The sequence below is a fragment of the Rhinatrema bivittatum genome, chromosome 4 (genome assembly GCF_901001135.1).
Source record: "Rhinatrema bivittatum chromosome 4, aRhiBiv1.1, whole genome shotgun sequence".
Taxonomy (NCBI): Eukaryota; Metazoa; Chordata; class Amphibia; order Gymnophiona; family Rhinatrematidae; genus Rhinatrema; species Rhinatrema bivittatum.
In genome coordinates, this window is record NC_042618.1 from 218,410,587 (window position 1) to 218,432,967 (window position 22,381).

Genomic DNA, 22,381 nt, shown 5'->3' on the forward strand with positions numbered 1-22,381 from the left:
TTATAGGCCTATGTAAAGGCAGCTAGGGACATGCTGTCATTTAACAATGACATGCAAATATCAGCAATATTTCCATATTGTCTGTGTCATTTTGCATCTGAAACGACATAAATTTCATAAGGAAATTTTGTCATCTAGTTTTGTTGTTTCGGATGTGTAAGCCTTTCTTCTGTTTCCAAAGGGCACACAAAAGAATTTATATCGGGGGCTGTTCTCAATACACCTCTCCCCCCTCTCCCATATCCCAAGGGGTGGATTCTTTTATGGGGTTGGAGGCAGTCCTTCTCTTCCCAGGCAGTGGTGTACTTTTCCTTTAAGTGAGTGTGTTTCAATGTCTCTCTCTCTCTCTCTCTCTGTGGCTGTGATGTGGTGCTGCTAGGACAAACAGGTAGGACACCGCACTAGGTGTTCAAAACAAATTTTACTGATTCTTCAAAATGTTCAATCAATCAGAAGATAGTTGTATATATATTACAAAGTCACACTTCCTCTGAACATGTGTCCTGTCTCTCAGTTTCCTAGGATGGAGCTTATCACTTCTTTTCTCAGTGCATAAACTGTCCCAGTGGGTTAGGGAAATCCTAATTGTGGGGAATCCCCTGAATTTTGGAAAAATCCTGAGTCCAAATGTTCAGTCTCTTTCACCCAGCCTATGCCCCAGTGGCGTAGCCACGGGTGGGCCTGGGTGGGCAGTTGCCCACCCAATTTGGACCCAGGCCCACCCAACCAGAACTGGAAGAGGAGCGCCAGAACTGCAAGGCCATCGCGGGATCCCATCCCCTGCGACAGTGATGAGGAGGACCCAGGCCCGGCGTGATTGGGTGTGCATTCTGTGCATTTGCTCGACCATGGAACGGCACACCCAGGGAGGCAGTGGGCCATCGGCTGGTTAGGTGGCCCGCTGACTCTCCTGCTGCCTTATGGCCCACCGATTTTCCTGCTTGAGGGGGGGCAGGAAGAAGTGCCGCGCACACCTTCCACTCCCCCAAGCAGGAAGATCGGTGGGCAGTACAGTAAGAAGATGCAGGAGACTGGTGGCAGCAGGAGATGCCCACTGATTTTCCTGTTTGGGGGGGAGGAAAGCGGGAAGCTGTGCACAGGCTTGAATGTGTATATGTGTGGATGAGAATGGGAGCTTGAATGTGTGGGTGAGAATGGGAGCTTGAATGTGTGCGTGTGTGTGGTGAGAATGGGAGCCTGGGTGTGTGGGGGTGGATGAGAATGGGAGTTTGAATGCGTGTATGGGTGGATGAGAATGGGAGTTTGAATGTGTGTATGTGTGGGTGAGAATGGGAGCTTGAATGTGTGCATGTATGGGTGAGAATGGGAGCTTGAATGTGTGCATGTGTGTGGGTGAGAATGGGAGCCTGGGTGTGTGTGTGTGGGGGGGGGGAAGGTGAGAATGGGCGCTTGAATGTGTGTATGTGTGGGTTTAGAATGGGAGCTTGAATATGTGTATGTGAGTTGGAATGAGAGCTTGAATGTGTGTATGTGAGTTGGAATTAGAGCTTGAATGTGTGTCTCTGGGTGAGAATGGGTGCCTGGGTGTGCGTCTCTCTGTGTATATGAATGGGAGTCTGGGTGTGGGTCTGTGGTTGCATAAGAATGGGAGCCTGGTGGGGTGAGAGAATGAGAGCTTGTGTGTATGTGTAAAGAGTGTGAGCTTGTGTGTGTGTGTGTGGGGGGGGGTAGAGCATATGAGCATGAGAGCTTGAGTGTGTGAGGGAGTCTGTGAGAGAAAGCGTGTGTGTGTGTGTTTATGTGAGGAAGGGAAGAAGACAGTAGAAGAGAGATACTGAAAAGGAATTAAGAAATGAGCAACAAGGGAAAAATGGGAAGAAGAGACCAGAACCAACTGATTAGAAAAATACAAAGATCAGACAACAAAGGTTAAAAAAATTATTTTGAGATTTTAGCAATTTGAATATGCCATCTTTGGGAATGTAAATTTCTTATATTTTTGTATTTTGCTCTTTCTTCAGTATTTCACTGTTCAGAGTGTAGTTTCTCAGGCTTTCTATTTTGGTTTTGTCTGCCTTTTTGTTTCTAATTTGTAGTCTCTTATTTTTATATTAGGTAAAGGTCAATCTTTGTTTTCCCTGTGTATATATGACTGAAATGCAGTATTTCTGCTAGCGTGTAGTTTCTCTGTAGTAGTAGTCCCGCTTGTTCTGTTATTCCAGCAGGTGATGAATTAATGTTCTAGGGCCTGGTGTAGTATTTGCATTGCTGCTTTTTTCGTAAGGTTGCTGTTATTTGAATCCTGAGAGTCAGTGCTGTGACTGTAATGTATGGCAAGGTTCTAGACGTTTCTTTCTTTGAAGGAGTTTGTGTTACTTCACAAATATCAGTATATCAGTGGAGGTATTTTTTGCTGAGGTGACACCAGAATTTGAATATTTTTTTTCAAGTTGGTTGTAATGTGAATTGTCCTAGCTCTGCTCGGCACCTGTTCTGATGATTAATGCTATTAAGGGCCAGCGGAGCACTAGGCGAGCTAGGCCTGGGCCTAGGGCGCCAACCATTAGGGGGTGCCGCTGCCGCTTGCGAGCCAATGAGGCAGGGTGAGGTGGCCGCTTCAGGCGGCAGAATTCAGAAGCGGCAAAAATGTGCCCATTCAAAATTCTGCCCAGCCTCCACCTCTCCCTGCCTAACCGCCCCTGTCGCACCACCCTCCCCGACCTCCCCCCGAAAACCCCTAGTGGTCCAGCGGGGGGCTCGGGAGCAATCTGCCACTCCCAGGCCATCGGCTGCACTAATCAAAATGGCACCGGTGACCTTTAGCCCTTACCATGTGACAGGGACTATCAGTGCCATTGGCTGGCCCGTGTCACATGGTAGGGGCAATGGATGACTAGCAGATTGCTCCTGGGCCCCCCCCGCTGGACCACCAGGGTTTTCTTGAGTCTTGGAGGGGGTCAGGAGGGTGGAGGGATTATTTTATTTAAATTTGGGCGGGTGGCACAGGGGGTGGGGGAGCAGTGGCATGTGGTCCCCACCCCTGGAGATAGGAGTTGGGGCTGCGACCAGGGGTGGGGCAGAGCGGGGTGGGGGGTGTTGGCTCAAAGCAGAAGGTGCCTAGGGTGCCTAATCCCCTTGCACTGGCCCTGATGCTATTGTATTATAATTCTGATTATTTCTGGCTTTCTGCAAAGAGAATTACATGATTGATTGGATATGATTGTTTGTTTTGTTTGCTTTTTACATGATATACTTGTGCATTTATAAGCTGCAATAAATATAAAATAAAAATACAGATTAATAATAATATAGTAAGTGCTTGAAATAATTGAAGTAAAATATTTTAAAGTTCCACGCATGATGCATATTGGCTGTTGCAAATTACTTAGAAAGCCATTGTAGGGTGCAGTATACGGCATTACATATCAATAAGAATACGAGTAGGTCTCAGACCTGCATGCCTACAACCCACCCACATTAACCTTGTGCCCACCCAAAAAAATCAATTCTGGCTACGCCACTGCTGTGTCCTGGTTCCTTGGGGTGGAGATCCAGTTGGGGGTCTCCAAAGATCTTGCTCCTTTTCTCTTCAGCCTCCTGAAGTGACCTCTCTGGTGGAGAGAACTGATGTAGCACAAGAAACCGGCTTATCCAGCCCATCTTCCCTGTGAGGAGGGGTGGATCACAAGGAAAAAGGGAAAAACCATCTTCAAACAATCTCATTCTTTTGTGATGCTGGCACTGCTCTTGCCTCTTCTCTGACCTGGAAAGGGCTCACAGGGTCTACAGCCCCTGTCCTTCGGATCCGGGAAATTGGTCTCCACCAAAATGTACAAAGTTTCGCCCCCAGACCACTTCAAAATTAGCAAAAACTCTTGAAACAGTCTCTCTCAAAAAGGAGGCAGACCCTTACAGGAAGGGAGTGCACTGCTAGAGATCTCCTCAGACAGCAAAAAGGTTTGAGTGGGGTAAGTAGACTTCACACAACACTAGGGAAAACCAAAATCAGCTCCTTACTCCTCAAAAGCTAAATCAAACTGACCACAGGTGCTCCTGGCCTTGCCCCACAAGTAGACTGAGACCACCAATCTCAAATAACCTCACAGGGTGGTGCTGTATAAGGACTGTGATCTCCCACTAAGCTGTAACTTCTAAGGGCAGGGACCAAGGGGGTCTCCCCCGGCATGCCTTTGTTTTTTAAAATTTCAAAGGGTCCAGGGGCACTGTCTCCCAGTCCTTCCTTCCTGCCCATCCACCCTTTAAAAATCAATCTGTCAAGTTCCGGGCTCTCCTGCTGGCCTCCCCTCCTAATCTTTGCAAAAGAAGATGGATCCAGGTACCTCCATCACCAATCCCCCTCCAGCACCACCTATATACCAAGCCGGACAAGGTGCTACTCTTACCTGCTTCCCGCTCAACATCTAGCATTGGTCTGAAAATGCTACGCTGGATAGCCAGCATATCGTTGCATTATCATTTGCACATGTATACTTATAGATAATATTCACAAAAAATCTACACAGATAGATTCTCCTTGAAAATTTTGCCACTTGCCATCTAGGTGGGCTATTGAAAATTAGTCCCAAACGCTTTCTCCTTCATCAAATAGAGGCAAATGTTGCTAAACCAATTAAAATCAACAATAAAACTTGACCAGCACCATAGAAGGTTACGGAAATGATAGAAGACTTCATCTTTACCAGAGGACTGTTGCAAGTGCATAGTGTTACCAACCATGGCCCTATGCAATGAGATCAGATATTGTGCAATGTTTAAACCAATGTTCTATTTTTGGACCATGATGTTAAACATTAGAAATATATTTTCTTGCCACATTTGCACATACTCCTTTTTGTTGCAATAAAAGAATACATGGTTAAAAAAAAAGACCATATATGTTGCTTACTTGGGAAAAGTAGATAGGTTGATGTCAATAATCTTTACGCATGAAATGTCTGAATGCCTAGAAGTGCAGTCAGAGCTTCATGTTTCGGGGGTCATGAACAGTCCTGGTTTCTAGACTGAGAAACCTGGATGGGATTCAGATTCATCAGCATCGTACTGCTGCCTGGGTATGACTGGAGTATGATTACTGGAGTACAGCTGAAGATCTGTGCTGCAAGCTTGCTGTGTGCATGATGTCGAAGAACAGATTTGTCAGACTAAAAATGTATTGTCAGGTGGCCAGCAACAGACTGCTGAGTGAGTCATGGGTAGCAAAGATAGTACTTATTTATGATCAGCTAAATGGGTCACTTATGTAATATGGCATTTTTAACAAGCATCTAACCACAGGTGAGTCAATAGCCTCATACTATGGACACTATGAGACAAAAATGTTTATGCAGCGAAAGCCTAAAAAGGATTTGTCAGATGTCTATCTATACCTGTATTTTCTGTGGCAGAAATAACCACACTCCAGGACCTTCTCTTGGAGAATATGTTCCCATGACCTTTCTAGACATCATCGAAGATAAACTATGATACACACTTTGAGGCCAATATTCAAATAGTGCCTAGCTGGACTAATCCGGCTAAGTAGTGGCTGCTGAATATCCAGCTATGTTCAGCGGCTGGCTGTCACTTAACAAGATAAGTCACTTATCTGGCAAAGTTTTTAGCCGGATAACTTGTGGGCGGGCAGCAGGCATAATAGAGCGTGGCTACTTAACCAGATAAGTCATCCGGCTAAGTAATGATACTGAGGCTTAGCTGGATAAGTTATCCTTCAGGGCCCGATTCATCAGGGTATTTTCCCTTAGACACAGAATGAGAGAAAAGCCTTAGTGAATCAGGCAGTAAGTTAGGTCTAAACCTAGACAGATAAGACTTATTTGACTAAGTAGCGATTTATCTGAGGATATTCAGCTGCATAGCCAGCCATGCAGCTGAGTATCCCATCTAAGTAAATAAATAAAATAAATCTAAGTTAGCCAGATAAGTCTACCTAGCCAATTTAGATAAGTAGCTATGGTCTGAATATCTACCCCTTTATTTTGATAACTTCATGTTTCACAAACTGCTTTGTAAACTCCAAGAGATAGAATTGAAAGCTGCTGTTCGCAACAGTCACACTGGGACAGCACCACTAAAGGACATGAAGAATTATGAGAGATATATTTGTGTACATGTGCGACAGCAACATCTATGCAGTAAGATGGTTAGACAATAGAGTGCTCACCTGCACTAGCACCTTCTATAGTGTTCAGCCTGTCAAGAAAGTATTGAGGCTTGTGAAGGGCAGAAGTAACAAGGTGGCATTGTCACAACCCCTAATGATTGTCAATTACTAGAGATGTGAAGAGTCAAAAATTTTGTTTTTGGCTTGTTCATTCATTTTGTAGGTCACAGATATTCATTAGGTTGGTTTCAAACAAAAAATGATTGTCTGTTAGTTTAATTCTTTTTCATTTTATATTGAAATCAAAGGAGAAAACAATCCTTAGGACCCATTGACTTTACTGTAAAACAAAAACCCGGTCAGGTTCCATCACTGGTCCTATCGCTGAGGCTGGGGCCCATTGCCAAAGCCCAAGCCCAACGCCAGGGCCTGACCCTTTGCCAAAGTTGAGGCCCATTGCCAGGATCTTGCCCAAGGAGGGTCCCTTTGCTGAGATCCAGGCCTTGGCCTAGTTACAAGGCCAGGTTCTGTCACCAAGGCCTAGGCTTGAGGCTTGTTCCCATCACCAAGATCTAGGCTCTAAGACGGGGCCTAGCCGAAGGCTGGTACTATTGCCAAGGCCCAAGCTTAAGCCTAGTCCCGATGCTGGGGCCTGACTCAAGGATGGATCCCGTTGCTAAGGTCTAGGCTTGGCAACAGGGCCTGGCCCAAGGCTGTGTCCCATTTCTGAGGCTCAAGCCTAAGCCTAGGCCCGAGGTCATGTCCTGTCACTGAGGACCAGGCCTGAACCCTAGGACCCAAAGCTGAGTCCAATTGCCAAGCCCCAGGTCTAGGCCAGGCCGCAGCCTGAAGCCAGGTCTCATTGCCTAGGCCCAGGCCCAATGCCAGGGCTTGGCACGAGGCTGGGTCCCATCACTAAGGCTCAGGCCTAGGCCTAGTCCCAGTGCTTGGGCACAACCTGAGGCCGGGTTCTATTGCTGAGATCCAGGCTGTGTGGAGACCCAAGACCTGAAGGCCCAGGATCAGGCCTTCTGATGTCTTTGTTCTTTTTGGATCCCCAAAAAATTATGCTGTCTACTGGAAGTACGTTCTGCAGTGACGCCACTGTGGCATCTTCCTCTGGAGTAGACTACACTATTTTGATATACGGCCATTGAAATATATAGAGCTGTCACTCAGGAGAAAGGTACCACAGTGACATCACTGCAGCACATCCTTCCAACAGATGGTGTCATTTTTCAGCAATCAAAGAAGAAGGAAGACATTGGAAAGCCTGATCCTAGGTCTTTGGGACTAGACCTAGGCTTAGGTTTGGGCCTCTATGATAGGATTTGGCTTTGGGCCAGACCCCTACATTGGGCTTGAGCTTGTGCCTTAGTAATGGGATATGGCCTCCAGCTGGGCCCTGTTGGCAATGGGATTTAGCCTCAGTTGGGCCCTAGCATCAGGCTTGAGCTTAGACATGGGCTTAGGCCTGGACCCCAGCAACGAGTCCCAGCTTTAGGTCAGGCTCCAGTGTTGGGCCTTGGCTTAGGTTCAGGCCTCGGCAATGGGACCCATCATTGGACCGGGCCCTGGTGTCGGGTCTGGATCTAGGCCAGAGCCTGGGCTTATGACCAGGCCTCAGTGATGAGACCTGGCCTTGGGCCAGGCCCTGGCATAGAGCCTGGGTCTCAGTGACTGGACCCAATGTCAGGTATAAGCTATGGTAATGGGACCTGGTCTCAGGCTGGGCCTGGCGTTGGCCTGGAACTCAGTGACCGGACCTGGGCCCTGGCATTGGGCCTAGGCCTTGGTGATGATACCTGACCTTTAGGCCTGGGCCTAGGCCTGGTGATGGGACCTGGGCTGAAACGATGGGATTAGGCTGAGGCCATGTCCCACCAGAGGCCATTTAAAAAAAAAAAAATGTACAAATAAAAAAGTACCCAAAAATGTTGAGGTATTTTCATCAGAGACTATTTTCAGTTTGTTTTATTTGGAACAAACTGAAAATAGCCTAATTTGTTGCCTTTTACACATTTGTTTCAAATGAATGACCATCCCTATCAATTACACAGCTGGAATGGGAGGCTGACTTGATGAATCGGCTGCTATCAACTTATTGTTCTAAAGTCAAAGGTAAGTAATAGTGGTGGAACTTGTTTGTCAGTGCCAGAATCGAAGTTGTTGTTGCATGGCATCTGCACTGATGTATGATGTATCCTTCAGCTAGAGAAATACATTTGGAGATTCATCATGAGATTTCTCTAAAATGGATTAAGAGCTTTTCTCATTATTGTTTGGGTGAACCAACTATTGCAGTGCCTGTCTGTGACTGATATGGTGGAGTAAAGGATTACAGCTGTTCAACAGCTCAGGGTCATAGTGCTTACTGCACCAAGAACACTGCCAAAGAATGTGTAAAAAATTACATTACTGCAGCAATAAACTGACATGGATTAGAGAGTCAATTGTTTAGTCTTGCACTTCAAGTGACGGTCTAACACAGGGGTCGGGAACCCATGGCTCGCGAGCCAGATATGGCTCTTTTGAGGGCTGCATCTGGCTCGCAGACAGTCGCCACACTTTCCTGCTGACCCAGCTGCTCCCCGGTCCTCCTCCGCCCGGGCTTAAAATGCCGGGCGGAACGCAGCAGGACAGCTGGAGTCAGCGGCACCGGCGTGCTCTCTTCTTCCCGCCCCCCCCCCCCCCGCGGCCCGGAAGAGGAAGTGGAGCGTATCGGGTGCGTGCGCGGCAAGAAGAGGCCACGCTAGTGCGCTCGGCATCGGCCCGAAGAAAAGAAGACTGCAGCGCGGCTCGGAGGAAAATGAAGAGCTTCAACCGCGGCCGATGGGACTCCGCCTCCGCGAGGGCTGAAAATGAAGAGGTTAGCGTTGGGAGGAGGCTGCTGCTGCCGCGAGTTCCCGGGGTGGGGGTGAGAGAGTGAATGAGCGATCAAACACACATGCTTGCTCGCTCATTCACTCTCTCTCTTCCCCACCCCGGGAACTCGCGGCAGCAGCAGCCTCCTCCCAACGCTAACCTCTTCATTTTCAGCCCTCGCGGAGGCAGAGTCCCATCGGCCGCGGCTGAACCTCTTCATTTTCCTCCGAGCCGCGCTGCAGTCTTCTTTTCTTCGGGCCGATGCCGAGCGCACTCGCGTGGCCTCTTCTTGCGCGCACGCACCCGATACGCTCCACTTCCTCTTCCGGGCCGCGGGGGGGGGGGGCCCTGTGTGAGTGAGTGAGTGAGTGAGTGAGAGATTGCATGTATGTGAATGATTGAGAGCCTGTACATGTGAAAGCGAGTATGTCTGTGATTGAGATCCTGTCTGTGAGAGAGAGAGAGCATGAATGTAAGTTTACCATTGGGAACCTGTATGTGTAAGTTTGTGATAGAAAACCTGTTTGTGTGAAAGAGTATGTGTGTATGATTGAGATCCTTTGTGTGTGAGAGAAATCATGTGTATGTATGATTAAGAGCCTGTGTGTATAAGTAAGAGAGAGATCATGTGTGTCTGTGTGCGATTGAGAGCTGGTTTAGGTGATGGAGCATGTGAGTATGTGATTGAGAGCCTGTGTTTAAAGAGAGACCATGTGTGTCTGTGTGTGATTGAGAGCTGATTTAGGTGAGGGAGCATGTGAGTATGTGATTGAGAGCCTGTGTGTAAATGAGAGAAAGAGAGGACATGTTTGTAAGCATGTGAATGAGAGTCTGTGTGTGAGAGAAAAAGTCAGCATGTATTTATGTGATTGAAAGCCTGTGTGTGTGTGTGTGTAAGTGTGAAAAGATAGACAGCATGTGTGTAAATGTGTAATTAAGAGCCTATATAAGTGAGAGAGAAAAAACATGTGTATATGTGAGTACTGAGAGCATGTTTGTATAGGTGTGTAATTGAGAGCCAGTGTGAGAGAGAGCGCTGGTATGTGACTGAGAGAGGAGAAAGTTCCAAGCAAACCACCCCTCCTCCTGCTAATTCAGAACAATCTCAGGACACTTGGATATCAAACGTTCCCAGGTATGAAGCAAAAAAAAATTTTGTATCCTTATTTTTCATTACTGGGTCTTTGTGTCTGCTATTTTGAAATATTTTGTTGGTATCTGGAAATGTTTTATATGAGTTTTTAATTATTGGATATTCCACTCATCAGCTGTTTCAAAATATGTTCTTTTTGTTAGTACAGTTTTACTGCTGATGATTTTATATTTCTTGATTTGTTTTATAAGGATGGGTGATGTTTCTTTTTTCCTTTGTTACACTGCATACAGAGACTCTGGCTTGTTGCAGTTTCCAATTCAGTTTTTTCTGCATGCTTCTTGTTATGCGTTTTGGTCTCTTTATTCTATGTTAGGTGAGGGACAGCATGTGATTCAGGTGAGGTTTTCTGCTGGCGTGTAGTTTCTGTGTAGGACTCTATAGCAGCCTGACTTGGTCCGTTTTCCTAATAGGAGATGTATTGGTGTCTTAAGGCCTGGTGTAATATTTTCAGAGACTTATTGTACTTTAAAAGTGTGATCTTACATAAAATGCACACATTTACTTGTATTTAGTTTTAAACATATTGTATGGCTCTCATGGAATTACATTTTAAAATATGTGGCATTTATGGCTCTCTCAGCCAAAAAGGTTCCTGACCCCTGGTCTAACAGAATGTAATTCTCATTCAATGTATTCGGAGCTAAAGCTAGTGAAGTTCTATTTTTGGATCATTATTTCATTTGCATAAAGCTAATTTTTAATGTCATTTAACTGTTTTGTTTACATCTCTTTTTTATATTAACAAATAACATTGAATGGCATCAGGATAAATGCACCGTGAAGCAAGTGGGTAAAATATAGGACAACCAATATGCCTATATATATCTATACAGTATATCTTGCTTCAATCAAACTCTGCTGCATCATTTTAAACTGACGGTGTCTATGTGTCTGTTCATGCAAACAATTTGTCATGAAATCTAAGAAGGTCTGATGTCTGCATCAAAAGCCTTATAAGATAAAACTGAAATATGTATATAGGAAGAGACAGTGGGAATATGATAGAAACATTTAAATGCCTGAAAGGTATTAATAATGGATAAGAACCAACCTTTTTTTCAACGGAAAGGAACTCTAGAACTGGGTAGGACTCAGGAACGACTGGAAATATTTTTTCGCAGAAAGGAAGTGGATGCTTGGAATGCCCTCCCAGATAAAGGTGTGCCCCATTAAAAAAAACAAACTTCATTTTGTTTCTCCTTTTATTTTCAGGGTTTTATTATTGTATTTCATTTTTTTTTTTTTTCGTTTTGTTTATTTGAAATTAAATAAACATCAACAGGAAAAAAATGGGGGGAAAAAAAAATCAACAAAAGGAATCTAAGGGGTTCGGTTTCCCCATCCCCACCCTCACCTGAACAAAACTCAGCACCACCAAACTGAAAAATTAAATTCCTCAGGCCTTTTCCTCTGCTGCCTTGGGATGCCTCTTACCCTTTTCCATGGGATCGCCAAAGTTAGGGTGATTCCTGGTTGCTCCTGCCCCACTGGATCCTGATTTGAAAATGGCGCTCACTCACCCTGAGGCCTGCGCCATTTTGTACAGCTGTACCACATACAGCCATACAACAAAGTGGCGCCATAACACGGCAAGAGTAACGCGGGGTCACTCCTGCCTCATTTGGACTTCAGATATCCCTTTGAAGGGGTAAAAGGCATCCGAGGGGCAGGGGGCATAGCCAAAGGCTGGGGATAGAGGATGTCAATTTTTTAAATTTCACTAGTGCTGAGTTGTTGTTTGGTGTTGTTTTGTTTTTTGTTTGGTTTTTTTTTTTTGTGGTGGCGGCAGGAGACCGGGATAGGGCAGGTGCCTGTTATTTTTGAAAGAAAATGAAAATCCCCATTACTTTCATTGAAATTTTGTTTCCTTTCATTTTGAAATGACGTGGAACGAGAATGGCTTTCATTGCATTTTTCATGTTTCAAATGAATGAACGCCCCTATTCAAGAGGAGGCGGCAGAGACAAAAAAAAAAAAAAAAGTAATGGAATTCAAAAAAAGCTTGGGATAAAGGCAGAGCACAGGGCTGTGCACTCATTTTAAAATGAATGATAATCCTAACCAAATCAGACATTTCGGTTTTGGTTCACTTAGCCTTGAAATGAAGTCTCAATCCCTCCGAAAATCCCTAAAATGTTTGTGTTCATTTGCTTCAGAAAACAATGCACGCCATTTATAAATAGTGTGCACTATTTAAGGTGAATTTAAAAGCAGTCAGGGATGCGTGCGCCAAGCAGATTTTAAAAGCACGTATCTCCCACTGCGGGCACAAATGAAACGTTTCATGAAAGGGGCAGGGCATGGGAGTGGTGTGGGCTGAACATGGGCGTTCCGGGATTTTAACCTGAAATTTGCACGTAAATACTTATGCGATCCAGCGCGCTCCGGAGCTTCCCCTGCCGTGTAACTTTACTTCTGCTATGGATGACATGTAAGTTGTAAAACAAAAAAACCTAGGCAGATCAGCGGGGTTTTAAATGTCAGGGCTAACAGGGGGGAAGGAAGGCTATTAAAGTAGGGGAGGGTTTGGAAGACTTATCCCTTAACTGGGTGAACTGGGAACAAACTGGTTTTAGTGGCAACGGTGTCGGCGCACATCCCTATTAAAATCCCTCCACTTATGCAATATGCAGTAGAAATGGGATTTGCGTGCACAGGTGCATGACCACTTCAAATTAGTCGCACTTGTGCGCACGGCCAAGCTGTTTCATAAGGTGTGCACATCTACGCGCATATGTTATAATACAGCTGTGTCCCTGGGCACGGGCAGATGAAGGTGTGCCCATGTGCGCCTGTGTGCCACTCTGAAAGTTACGTCCCTGTGATAATGGACCTCATCGCTCCCTCATGCTGGATAAATCATGCGGACCAGCCCAATTTGCATGGAACGTCCAAGCACACCACTGGAATACTGATGCTTTGATGCAAGACCCGCACAGTCCAGAACCGATGTAGTGATCTGACTACAGCCAACGTGTATGGTGGAATCTCACTCACCTTTCGCCTTTGCAGCAGACTCAGCCTGGCTTTTCTGTTCTGTATAGGAGAAGAACAAGTACATTTAATAGAAAGATAAACGCAAGCAAAAACAAAACACATGAAAAGAAAAAAAGAGAGAGAGTATAGTATCATGGAACTCGTCTACAGAGTACATTTTAAATGTTTTTAGCGTGCCGCCATAAATGCAGAAATAGTTTTTATCCGCAAACCAAAGAGGAAGCCTGCACAAGAGTATTTTACTTCCCATATTTAAAAAAAATGTCTGTTTCAGAAATTGCTCCCTCTCTCGTCGATTCCTGAACCAATTTCTCCATAAAACTGTCATTTATTCCATCCAGGAACTTTATCTCTCTATCATGTCCCGATGATACATTTATCCAGTCAATATTGGAGTAATTGAATTCTCCCATTAATACCGCACTACCAATTTGGTTAGCTTCCCTAATTTCTCTTATCATTTCACTGTCCGTCTCACTATCTTGGCCAGGTGGACGGTAGTATACTCCCTATCACTATAATCTTCCCAAACACACAAGGGATTTCTACCCATAAAGATTCGATTGTGCATTTAGTCTCATGTAGCATGTTTATCCTGTTTGACTCTTTGCCATCCCGGACATAAAGCACCACACCACCTCCTGGGTGCTCCTCTCTGTCATTGCGATATAATTTGTACCCCGGTATAGCACTGTCCCACTGGTTATCCTCTTTCCACCATGTCTCTGAGATGCCAATTAATTCTATGTCATCATTCACTGCTATACATTCTAATTCTCCCATCTTACTTCTTAGACTTCTGGCATTAGCATACAAACATTTCAAAGTTTGTTTTTTGTTTGCATTTTCATTCTGCTTTTTAATTGATAGGGATAAGTTAGAATTTTTTAGCTCAGGTGAGTTTTTAGTTACAGGCTCTTGGACTACTTTTCTTATTATTGGAACCTCACTGTCGGGATGCCCTAATTCTAATGCGTCATTAGTATCCTCTGAAGATACCTCTCTCCGAACCATGCGCTGCTGAGCGACTGTCGGCTTTCCCCTTTGTTCTAGTTTAAAAGCTGCTCTATCTCTTTTTTAAAGGTTAGAGCCAGCAGTCTGGTTCCACCCTGGTTAAGGTGGAGCCCATCCCTTTGGAAGAGACTCCCCCTTCCCCAAAAGGTTCCCCAGGTTCCCCAGTTCTTAACAAAACTGAATCCCTCTTCCTTGCACCATCGTCTCATCCAAGCATTGAGACTCCGGAGCTCTGCCTGCCTCTGGGGATCTGCGCTTGGAACAGGGAGCATTTCAGAGAATGCTACCCTGGAGGTTCTGGATTTAAGCTTTCTACCTAAAAGCCTAAATTTGGCTTCCAGAACCTCCCTCCCACATTTTCCTATGTCGTTGGTGCCCACGTGTACCACGACAGCCGGCTCCTCCCCAGCACTGTCTAAAATCCTATCTAGGTGACGCGTGTGGTCCGCCACCTTCGCACAAGTTAGGCATGTTACCAGGCGATCCTCATGCCCACCAGCCACCCAGCTGTCTGCATTATTAATAATCGAATCACCAAATATGACGGCCAACTTAACCCTTCCCTCCTAGGCAGTAGGCCTTGGAGACACATCCTCTGTGCGAAAGGACAATGCACCACGTGGAGAGCAGGTTGATGCTCTCCGATCATGAGACCTTCTTCCTCTAAGGCAGCACCAGGGCTGCCAGTCTGAAGTTGGGACTTGGCTACTATGTCCCTGAAGGTCTCATCTATATACCTCTCTGTCTGCTTCAGCTCCTCCAGGTCTGCCACTCTAGCCTCCAGAGATTGGACTCGTTCCCTGAGAGCCAGGAGCTCTTTGCATCGCATGCACATGTACAATTTCTCACCGGCGGGTAAAAAATCATACATGTGACACTCGATGCAAAAGACTGGGAAGCCCCCCTCTTGCTGCTAGACTGCTGCCTTCATCTCAAATTTGTTCAGTTCCTAGTTAAATTTTACGTTGCTATGGGAGTAGGAATGTATCTAGAGTCCTTTAAATGTATTAGTGAATTCACTATAGGGCAGATCTTTAAACCTGCGCGCGGGCATAGATTTGTTCGCACAACCTGGTGCGAACAAATCTATGTCCGATTTTATAACATGCGTGCACTGGATTGTGGTTCTCTCCTCTCAAACATGAAATGTCCACACAAACCACTGGAATACAGATGCTGTGATGAAATTATCTAAGAAGCGTGAACTATAGAGCAAGAACTGCACAGTCCAGAACCGACATAATAGCTGATCATCTGACTACACAAGCGGACTGAGTCTGCATCTCCCAGAACAGCAGTACCCGGGTTTTTTCATTAGCACTGTGCCTCCTCTAGTACTGTTGCTCTGGGAAACTTGAAGGTAGACACAGGAAAGGATGGAGAGCAGAGTGTCGGCTGATGAGGCGAGAGGGGAATGCCCCAGAGCACAGGGCTCTCTCTAGGAGTCTTTTAGCTAGCCTATCTTTTCAAAGTCTCGATACACCCAACTGTAGTGCCACGATAGGTCTGAAAACAAAGCTTAAGGTGGTGATGACATCTGAAATCCAGTTGTCTCACTATGCAGTTACCTCAGTGTCGTTTGAGAAAATGTTCTGTACAAACGTTTGTAAGATGATGCACTTGGGGTTTTTAAAAGGCAATCTATAATTCCCCTGCTGTTAGAAGTCCGACACTAATGTGAAGTGGGACCATAGACTTTAATGGGATCCAAAAACAAATACAAATGAACATTTTCATGATTTTCGGGGGCACTGGCCATTTTTGTTTTTGTTGTCTACTAATGAACTAAAGCAAATATACCCGATTTGATTTGTATTCTGTATGCATTTTAATCTAATACACATCCCTACATAGTTCATCTTTTTTTGGCAGGAGGAGGAATTCTCCCTAACCTGTACATCGTTCCTCCTCCAAAGTAGGCTCATAAATACTTTCCCTCCCCCAACTCTGCCCCTGAACGCCTCTGCCGTAAAAGTGCATACATAGTCGAGTTATGCACATTCTTTTACATGCACTGACCCTCAATGGATTTTCAAAAGGTGATTTACATGCCTAAACTGAGGTTTATATGCATAAATCCTTTTAAACATGAGCCCATAAAACATGGTAAACACACAATAAACCATAAACCCTGTTGGACTGAGATTCAGCGGGCTGGGGAATGGTAATTTTACTTGATTATTCAACTGAACATAGTCAGATAAGTGTTCTACTGAATCTACCTGGCTATTGTTACCCACGTAAAATTAGCTGGGTAACTTTAGGACAGCTATTCTTCTGACTAGATGTATCCAGCTAGCTGTAGCAAAGATTTAGCCCCGCCCCTGACTGCTTCCAACACCAGCTCTTTACCCCTCTAAATTTTGTGTGGGTAATGAGTTAAGCCGAACAAAGATTTAACTGGTCAGCAGAGGGAAATATTCAAATCTCGGTTTTTGCCCAGGTAACTCTAAAAGTTACCTGGACAAAGCCTTTCAGTATCGACCTCAAAAGGTAAAACACCAGAGACAAAAGGACTTTCAGCAGTGGCAAAGCGGCAGTAGAGGAAAGCTCATAATTTGCACATTCTAAACCGAATCTAAAAGCTTGGTTTTGCAAAGAATGTCTAAAATGCTTCAAATCACTTGCTTGACATATTCTTTGTGGAAGCTCAATCCACAAGTGTGAGAAATTCAAAGCGGGACTTGATCCAGGCAAATGTCAAACTGGGTCCAGTTCAGAAATTTCAGATTTACTGGAAGAAATCATTGAACTTGCTCCAAAAAAATCTGGGGAAAATGTTGACTAATTTCAGTGCAGATTCACTGTCAACTTGCCCATTTACAGGAATTCTCACTGAATCTTCCTGCTGCGAACCCCAGGATTAGGTCAAATCTATTCAACTTTCAATGCAGATTCATTGATTTAAAGAGTTTGCATTGAAGGCTCGAACTAGCTCACAAACTTGTTCCTTAAAATTTCAGACATCTCGAAAACCATAACCAGCCTAAACTGTCATGTATCTCTAACCAGGAGTATTGCAGGTTAATTAATTTTGGATCGTCCCATATAGATATTAAATTGTATGCACTCTGAAAAGATAAATTATTCTATGTCATGGGCAGGATTTAAGTTTTAGGTAAAAGTTCAGAAAAAAATACAAAAGTCTACAACTCAGTATGCTTGCACAATTTTGAAATTGCTTATTTCATTTATTAAATCTTAATATCCCATAAAACATGCTCAGTGGTTTAATTTCCTGCCACTTCAGAAAGTGAAAGCATTACAGAAAAAAATGTGCTAGCAACAATTTTAGCCCATGAAAACATACTATATTATATATTGGAAACTTTCAAAGCCATTTATCCAGGCAATTAAAAGGTTGATATTCAAAAGAATTGTCTGGTAACTTTGGGGGGTTAGGTGGATATATCTTCAGGGTTGTATTGTCTCCCCCATCCCCAGCTCAGAAGGCAAATTTTGTTCATGTAAATTGCGGTGCACATTTAAGAGGTTATTGGAGCTGCCTACAAATAAGCTCTCCAGGACAGGATTCCACAGCCAGGCTTCCTTTTAATGAATGCTTTAACAGAAAGCAAGCATGTCCTGGTTTACACTTGCCAGGATTGTGTATCAGATTACACTCCCTTCTCTTCAGGGACAACAAGGGGATTAGGCTCTAACAGCAATTTAAGCAGAGTCAGAAGGCAAACTCACAGTTCAGTCTGGTTCAGTTCAAGTTTCATAGTTAACATGGGAATTCATATCTTCGCTTATAGGCACAGATATATAAGTCATCATGGTGGGTCTCCTCAAGGCTTGGCCCTCAGCATTTAGATTGCCAGGATCAGCAACCCCTTTTGAACCACTGAGGACCAATCCGGATTTTTAATGGCAGGGTTGCGGGGCTGGATTTGGGAGAGAAAGCAAGCCCTTTCTACTTGCTCAGCTTCCCTTCTACATAGCCACCAGGCGGCTTAGAAACAGTGCTCCTGTCTTTCACCCCAGCAGTCTAGCAGCTTCAGACGGACCTAAGGTTTTGATCCCGACAGCACAAAATTTACCTGCATAAAAAAAAGAGGCGGGGCTGGAGGGAGTTAAACCTTACGTGCTAAATGCTGGTTGGATACACAAGAGTCTGGTCGGAAAATAGCTGTCTTGAAGTTAGCCAGATAAAGTTATTTGCATAACTTTATCTGGGAATATTCAGCAGCAGACTTGGGTGTATCAGTCCCACTGAATGTTTGGATAAAGTTATGCGCATAGCCTTATCAGACAAACTTCCCCCGCTCACCAGCTTACTAAACATTGTCCTCTAATGTGATATGCGAGTAAGTCCCAAGGCCCTCCCCAAATGACTATGCCCAAGAGGTATGGAATTTACGGATGATTTTCCACCCACAGACCTTGCCAAAGCTAAATTTTAGAGGGGAAACTGATTGGGCCATTTCCCTATGAAATTTAGCTTAAATAGCTGCAGACCTTCCGACTGCTTGGGCTTCTGAAAATTGCCCCCCTTCCAGTAAGAAATGTCATTGATTGCCCTCAGCTGCTGCTGATGGTTTTTACCACACTTCATAGTCTATGGGACTGCTGGATTTTTTTTTTTCCTCAAGGCAATCCAGGAGTCAATAGCAGTGACCCTAAACTGACCAGAGCTGGGGTGAGAAGGGACAAGGAAGAAGGAAGGAAACATGACCAATCAATGTCAAGCATTTTATAAACAGCCTATACTAGCTGGCATCTGCATGGATTAACAATGACTTCCTCCTTTTTTTTCCAACCTGAAACAGAAAGAAACTATGGGCAGCAGTCACCATTTCATTTCTGAGCTGCAAAACACAGACAGGCCGATACAGAAAAACGCGCGGGAGAGCCGGTGAGCGCCCGCTCTCCCAGCACGCGCAAAGGCCACTCTCCTGGGCATGCGATTCAGGAGGGTGGCCTATGCAAATTAGGGCCTGCGGTAAAAAGAGGCGCTAGGGACACTAGCGCATCCCTAGCGCCTCTTTTTTGACAGGAGCGGCGGCTGTCAGCGAGTTTGACAGCTGGCACTCAATTTTGCCGGCGTCGGTTCTCAAACCTGCTGACAGCCACGGGTTCGGAAAACGGACGCTGGCATAATTGAGCGTCCGTCTTCCGACCCACAGGCCGTGGGCCGATTTAAAACTTTTTTTTTTAATTTTGGATTTTTTTTTATTTTTGGGGCCCCCGACTTAATATCGCTATGATATTAAGTCGGAGGGTGTACAGAAAAGCGTTTTTTTTCTGCTTTTCTGTTCACTTCCCCAGTGCCGGCAGAAATTAACGCCAGCCTTTGGGCAGGCGTTAATTTTTGAAAGTAAAATGTGCGGCTTCACTGCACATTTTGCTTTCTGGATCGCACGGGAATAACTAATAGGGCCATCAACATGCATTTGCATATTGCGGGCGCTATTAGTTTCGGGGGGGTTGGCCGCACGTTTTCGACGCGCTATTACCCCTTACTGAATAAGGGGTAAAGCTAGCGCGTCGAAAATGCACAGCCAAACCCGGGCTAACAGTGCGGAGCGCACTGTACTGTATCAGCCCGAGAGGGAGTTGTGTTTCAGAAGTTCTCTGAGCTGAAGAAAAAATTCAAAAACAGCAAAGAATACAAGAGAGATGTTAAAATTGAGGTGGGCTCTATCTCTGATGGTTTCTCTTGTCATACACCATTAGTGTGTGCAAAAACATTTTTGTCTATTCTCTCTCGTGTTCCTTGATACACAGTAATTCTGTGGTATATTATTGAACAAAGAAAGAAAGGTTTGAAATCTTTGTATGCTGTACAGTAGAGTTAAATTTTTTTCACTCCATGCAGACAGAGATTTGGTTTATTGTAAGAACTGCAGTGGCACTGGCAATGTGTCTGTCTGAAACACTCAGAGGTCCATATTCAGCTCCTGTGCAGCTCAGCTAGTTAGACAGATAAACTTATCCGGCTAACTAGCATTGTTTATTCAGTGGTGCAGCCATGCTGTTGAATATACCCGGCTATCTTTATCTGGCTAATTTTAGGACAGCTCTAAGTCTGACCAGATAAGATGGCTATCTCAGCTCTGCCAGGCAGTGGCATACTAAAGGGGAGGCCGAGGAGTGCGGTTTGCCCTGGGTGACAACAGGGGTAGGGGTGCCATCAGGAGTGTTTTGTAGCACCAATCATCTGATTTTACATATAATCTGGCGGCGCAGCTGCAGAAGAGAAAAGTAAACATGCTTTGCCTGCCCTGAGCACGTGCTTCTCATCCCAGCTCTCCTGTGCTCTCTGGCTCCCATCCTGTCCCTCTCCTGGCCCCTCTCTTGCTGTGGCCAACAATTAGAGGCCCAGCATGGCTCAGATTTGTGACAGGCAGGTGGGGGGATCCCATCCCATAGCCCTGTGTGGTACTGATTTGTGACACACTGGCACGAGTTCCTACCCCTCAGCCAGCAATTAGAGGCCCCCAGTGTGGTAGCACTGTGGTGTCCTGCCAACGGGCTTCTTGTACCTCACCAGCAGGAAGGAGGACCACCTTGGGGCAGAAGTGAGTCACATGGCGGTGTGACAGAGAGAAGAGAAGGGGGCGAGAGTGAGGAAAGGGAAGGGGAGAGGGTGGAGAGTGACTGAGAGGAAAGGGGAGGAAGTGGGAGTGAGAATGAGGGGGTGAGTGTGACTGAGTAGGAAGGGGAGGGGTGAGTGACAGAGGGAAGTGGGGGAGGGAGAATGAGGGAAGGGGGTTTGAGTGACTGGGAGTGAGGGATGGAAGACAAGTGGGAGGGAAGGGGAATGAGTGACTGAGAGGTGAGTGAGAGGAAGGGGGAGTGAGGGGAAGTGAGGGAGAAGAAGAGTGTAGAAGAGTGACAATATAAGAGAGTGGAGAAAGTTTGTGTGTGCCCTCCACTAATCCATGACAATCTCAGGATTACTGGAAATCAAACGTTCCCAGGTATGGTGTGGGGGAAAATTTGTATCTTTATTAGTTTTAATTATTGGGTATTATTTGATTTGTCTACTGTTTTGAAATATGTTATCAATGTTTAGGAAATTTTTAAAAATTTGTACAGGAGCTCTAATTATTGGATTATCAACTGTTTTGATATGCATATTTTTTAGTATGGTTTTCCTGTTATGATTGATTTATATTTCTTGATTGTCTTGTTTTGAGGAATAGTGATATTCTACTTTTCCATTGTTGCACTGCATACAGAATCTGGCTTGTTGCGGTTTCTAGTTCAGTTTATGTCTGTACGTGTGTGTGAGAGTGAGAGGCAGAGGAAATGTGCGTGAGTGTGTAAGCATGCCCCCAGTCTATGATAATCTCAGGGTGACAGATTTGGAGATTAGGGTATTTTTAAAATCCTTATTAGTTTTAATTATTGGGTGTTTTTTGATGTGTCTGCTGTTTTGAAATATTTTATCGATGTTTAGGAAATTTTAAAATTTATGTATGGGTTAGGTTGCCAAAGGAAGTATCTGCCTCAGGTGCCAAATAGTTTAGGTACGCCACTGTCTCCTGTTTATGCTCCTGGAACTCCCCTAACTTACCTGGCCAAATTTTAGTCAGATGAAAGTTATCTGGTTAGAATTTAGATGGATAAATGACCAAATTTTCATTTAGCTGGATAACTTTATTTGTTTTATTATGCTTAACTCTTAGATGGTATATTTGTATTTTGCTATGATTTAATTATTAATATAGTGTTGTTCCTCACTAAGATTTGTGAATCAGTGGGTTCTAAATTTAATAAATAAATAAATAGACTTCTGAGTTTTCTAGCTAAATGCTTTGAATATGGATCTCACAGTGACTAGAGAAAACAGCAATGTGAGCATGGCTTAAATTATTGTTTTTGAAAACTCCTATTTTAAAAAAAACCCTATCAACCAATCCAGAACAGTATAATATTATAAATGATAATGTATCAATCCTTTATTAACCACTTACATAATACATACATTTAAATTTTACTCATTGAACAACTTATATTGTATTAAAATGAAAACACAAAACCCAACATACACCACATCTAACACTCTACCATGCTATGTTGCAACATCATATTCTCACTCATTCACACTCACCACCTGCAGTTGTTAGTTCTTATTTCATATTTGATGAACCAGGAAGAAACACTGCCCTAGCTACCAACATGTAACAAATCCGACAGGGTTCCTGGACTCTCACTGAATACGCCATCTATTTCCAATCCCTCGCCTCCTAGGCAAGGATAGCCTCACAACCATTTTCCTTCAGGGGCTCGCAGGCTGCATAAAGGACACATTCACA

The 22,381-nt window shown here is 44.5% G+C and overlaps 1 protein-coding gene across 7 annotated transcripts in view; it reads right to left on the reverse strand.

Moving 5' to 3' along the window:
* The window catches only part of MYBPC1 (myosin binding protein C, slow type), a 244,050-nt gene that overhangs the window by 180,016 nt on the left and 41,653 nt on the right, over positions 1-22,381 (reverse strand). For all 7 annotated transcript variants that reach the window (XR_003856413.1, XR_003856412.1, XR_003856411.1 and 4 more), the window contains exon 4: positions 13,101-13,139. Coding sequence is in view for 2 of the 7 variants with exons in the window: in XM_029599714.1 (XP_029455574.1) it covers positions 13,101-13,139 (39 nt within the window). In the remaining 5 variants the exon portion in view is untranslated. The remainder of the gene's footprint in view (positions 1-13,100; positions 13,140-22,381) is intronic.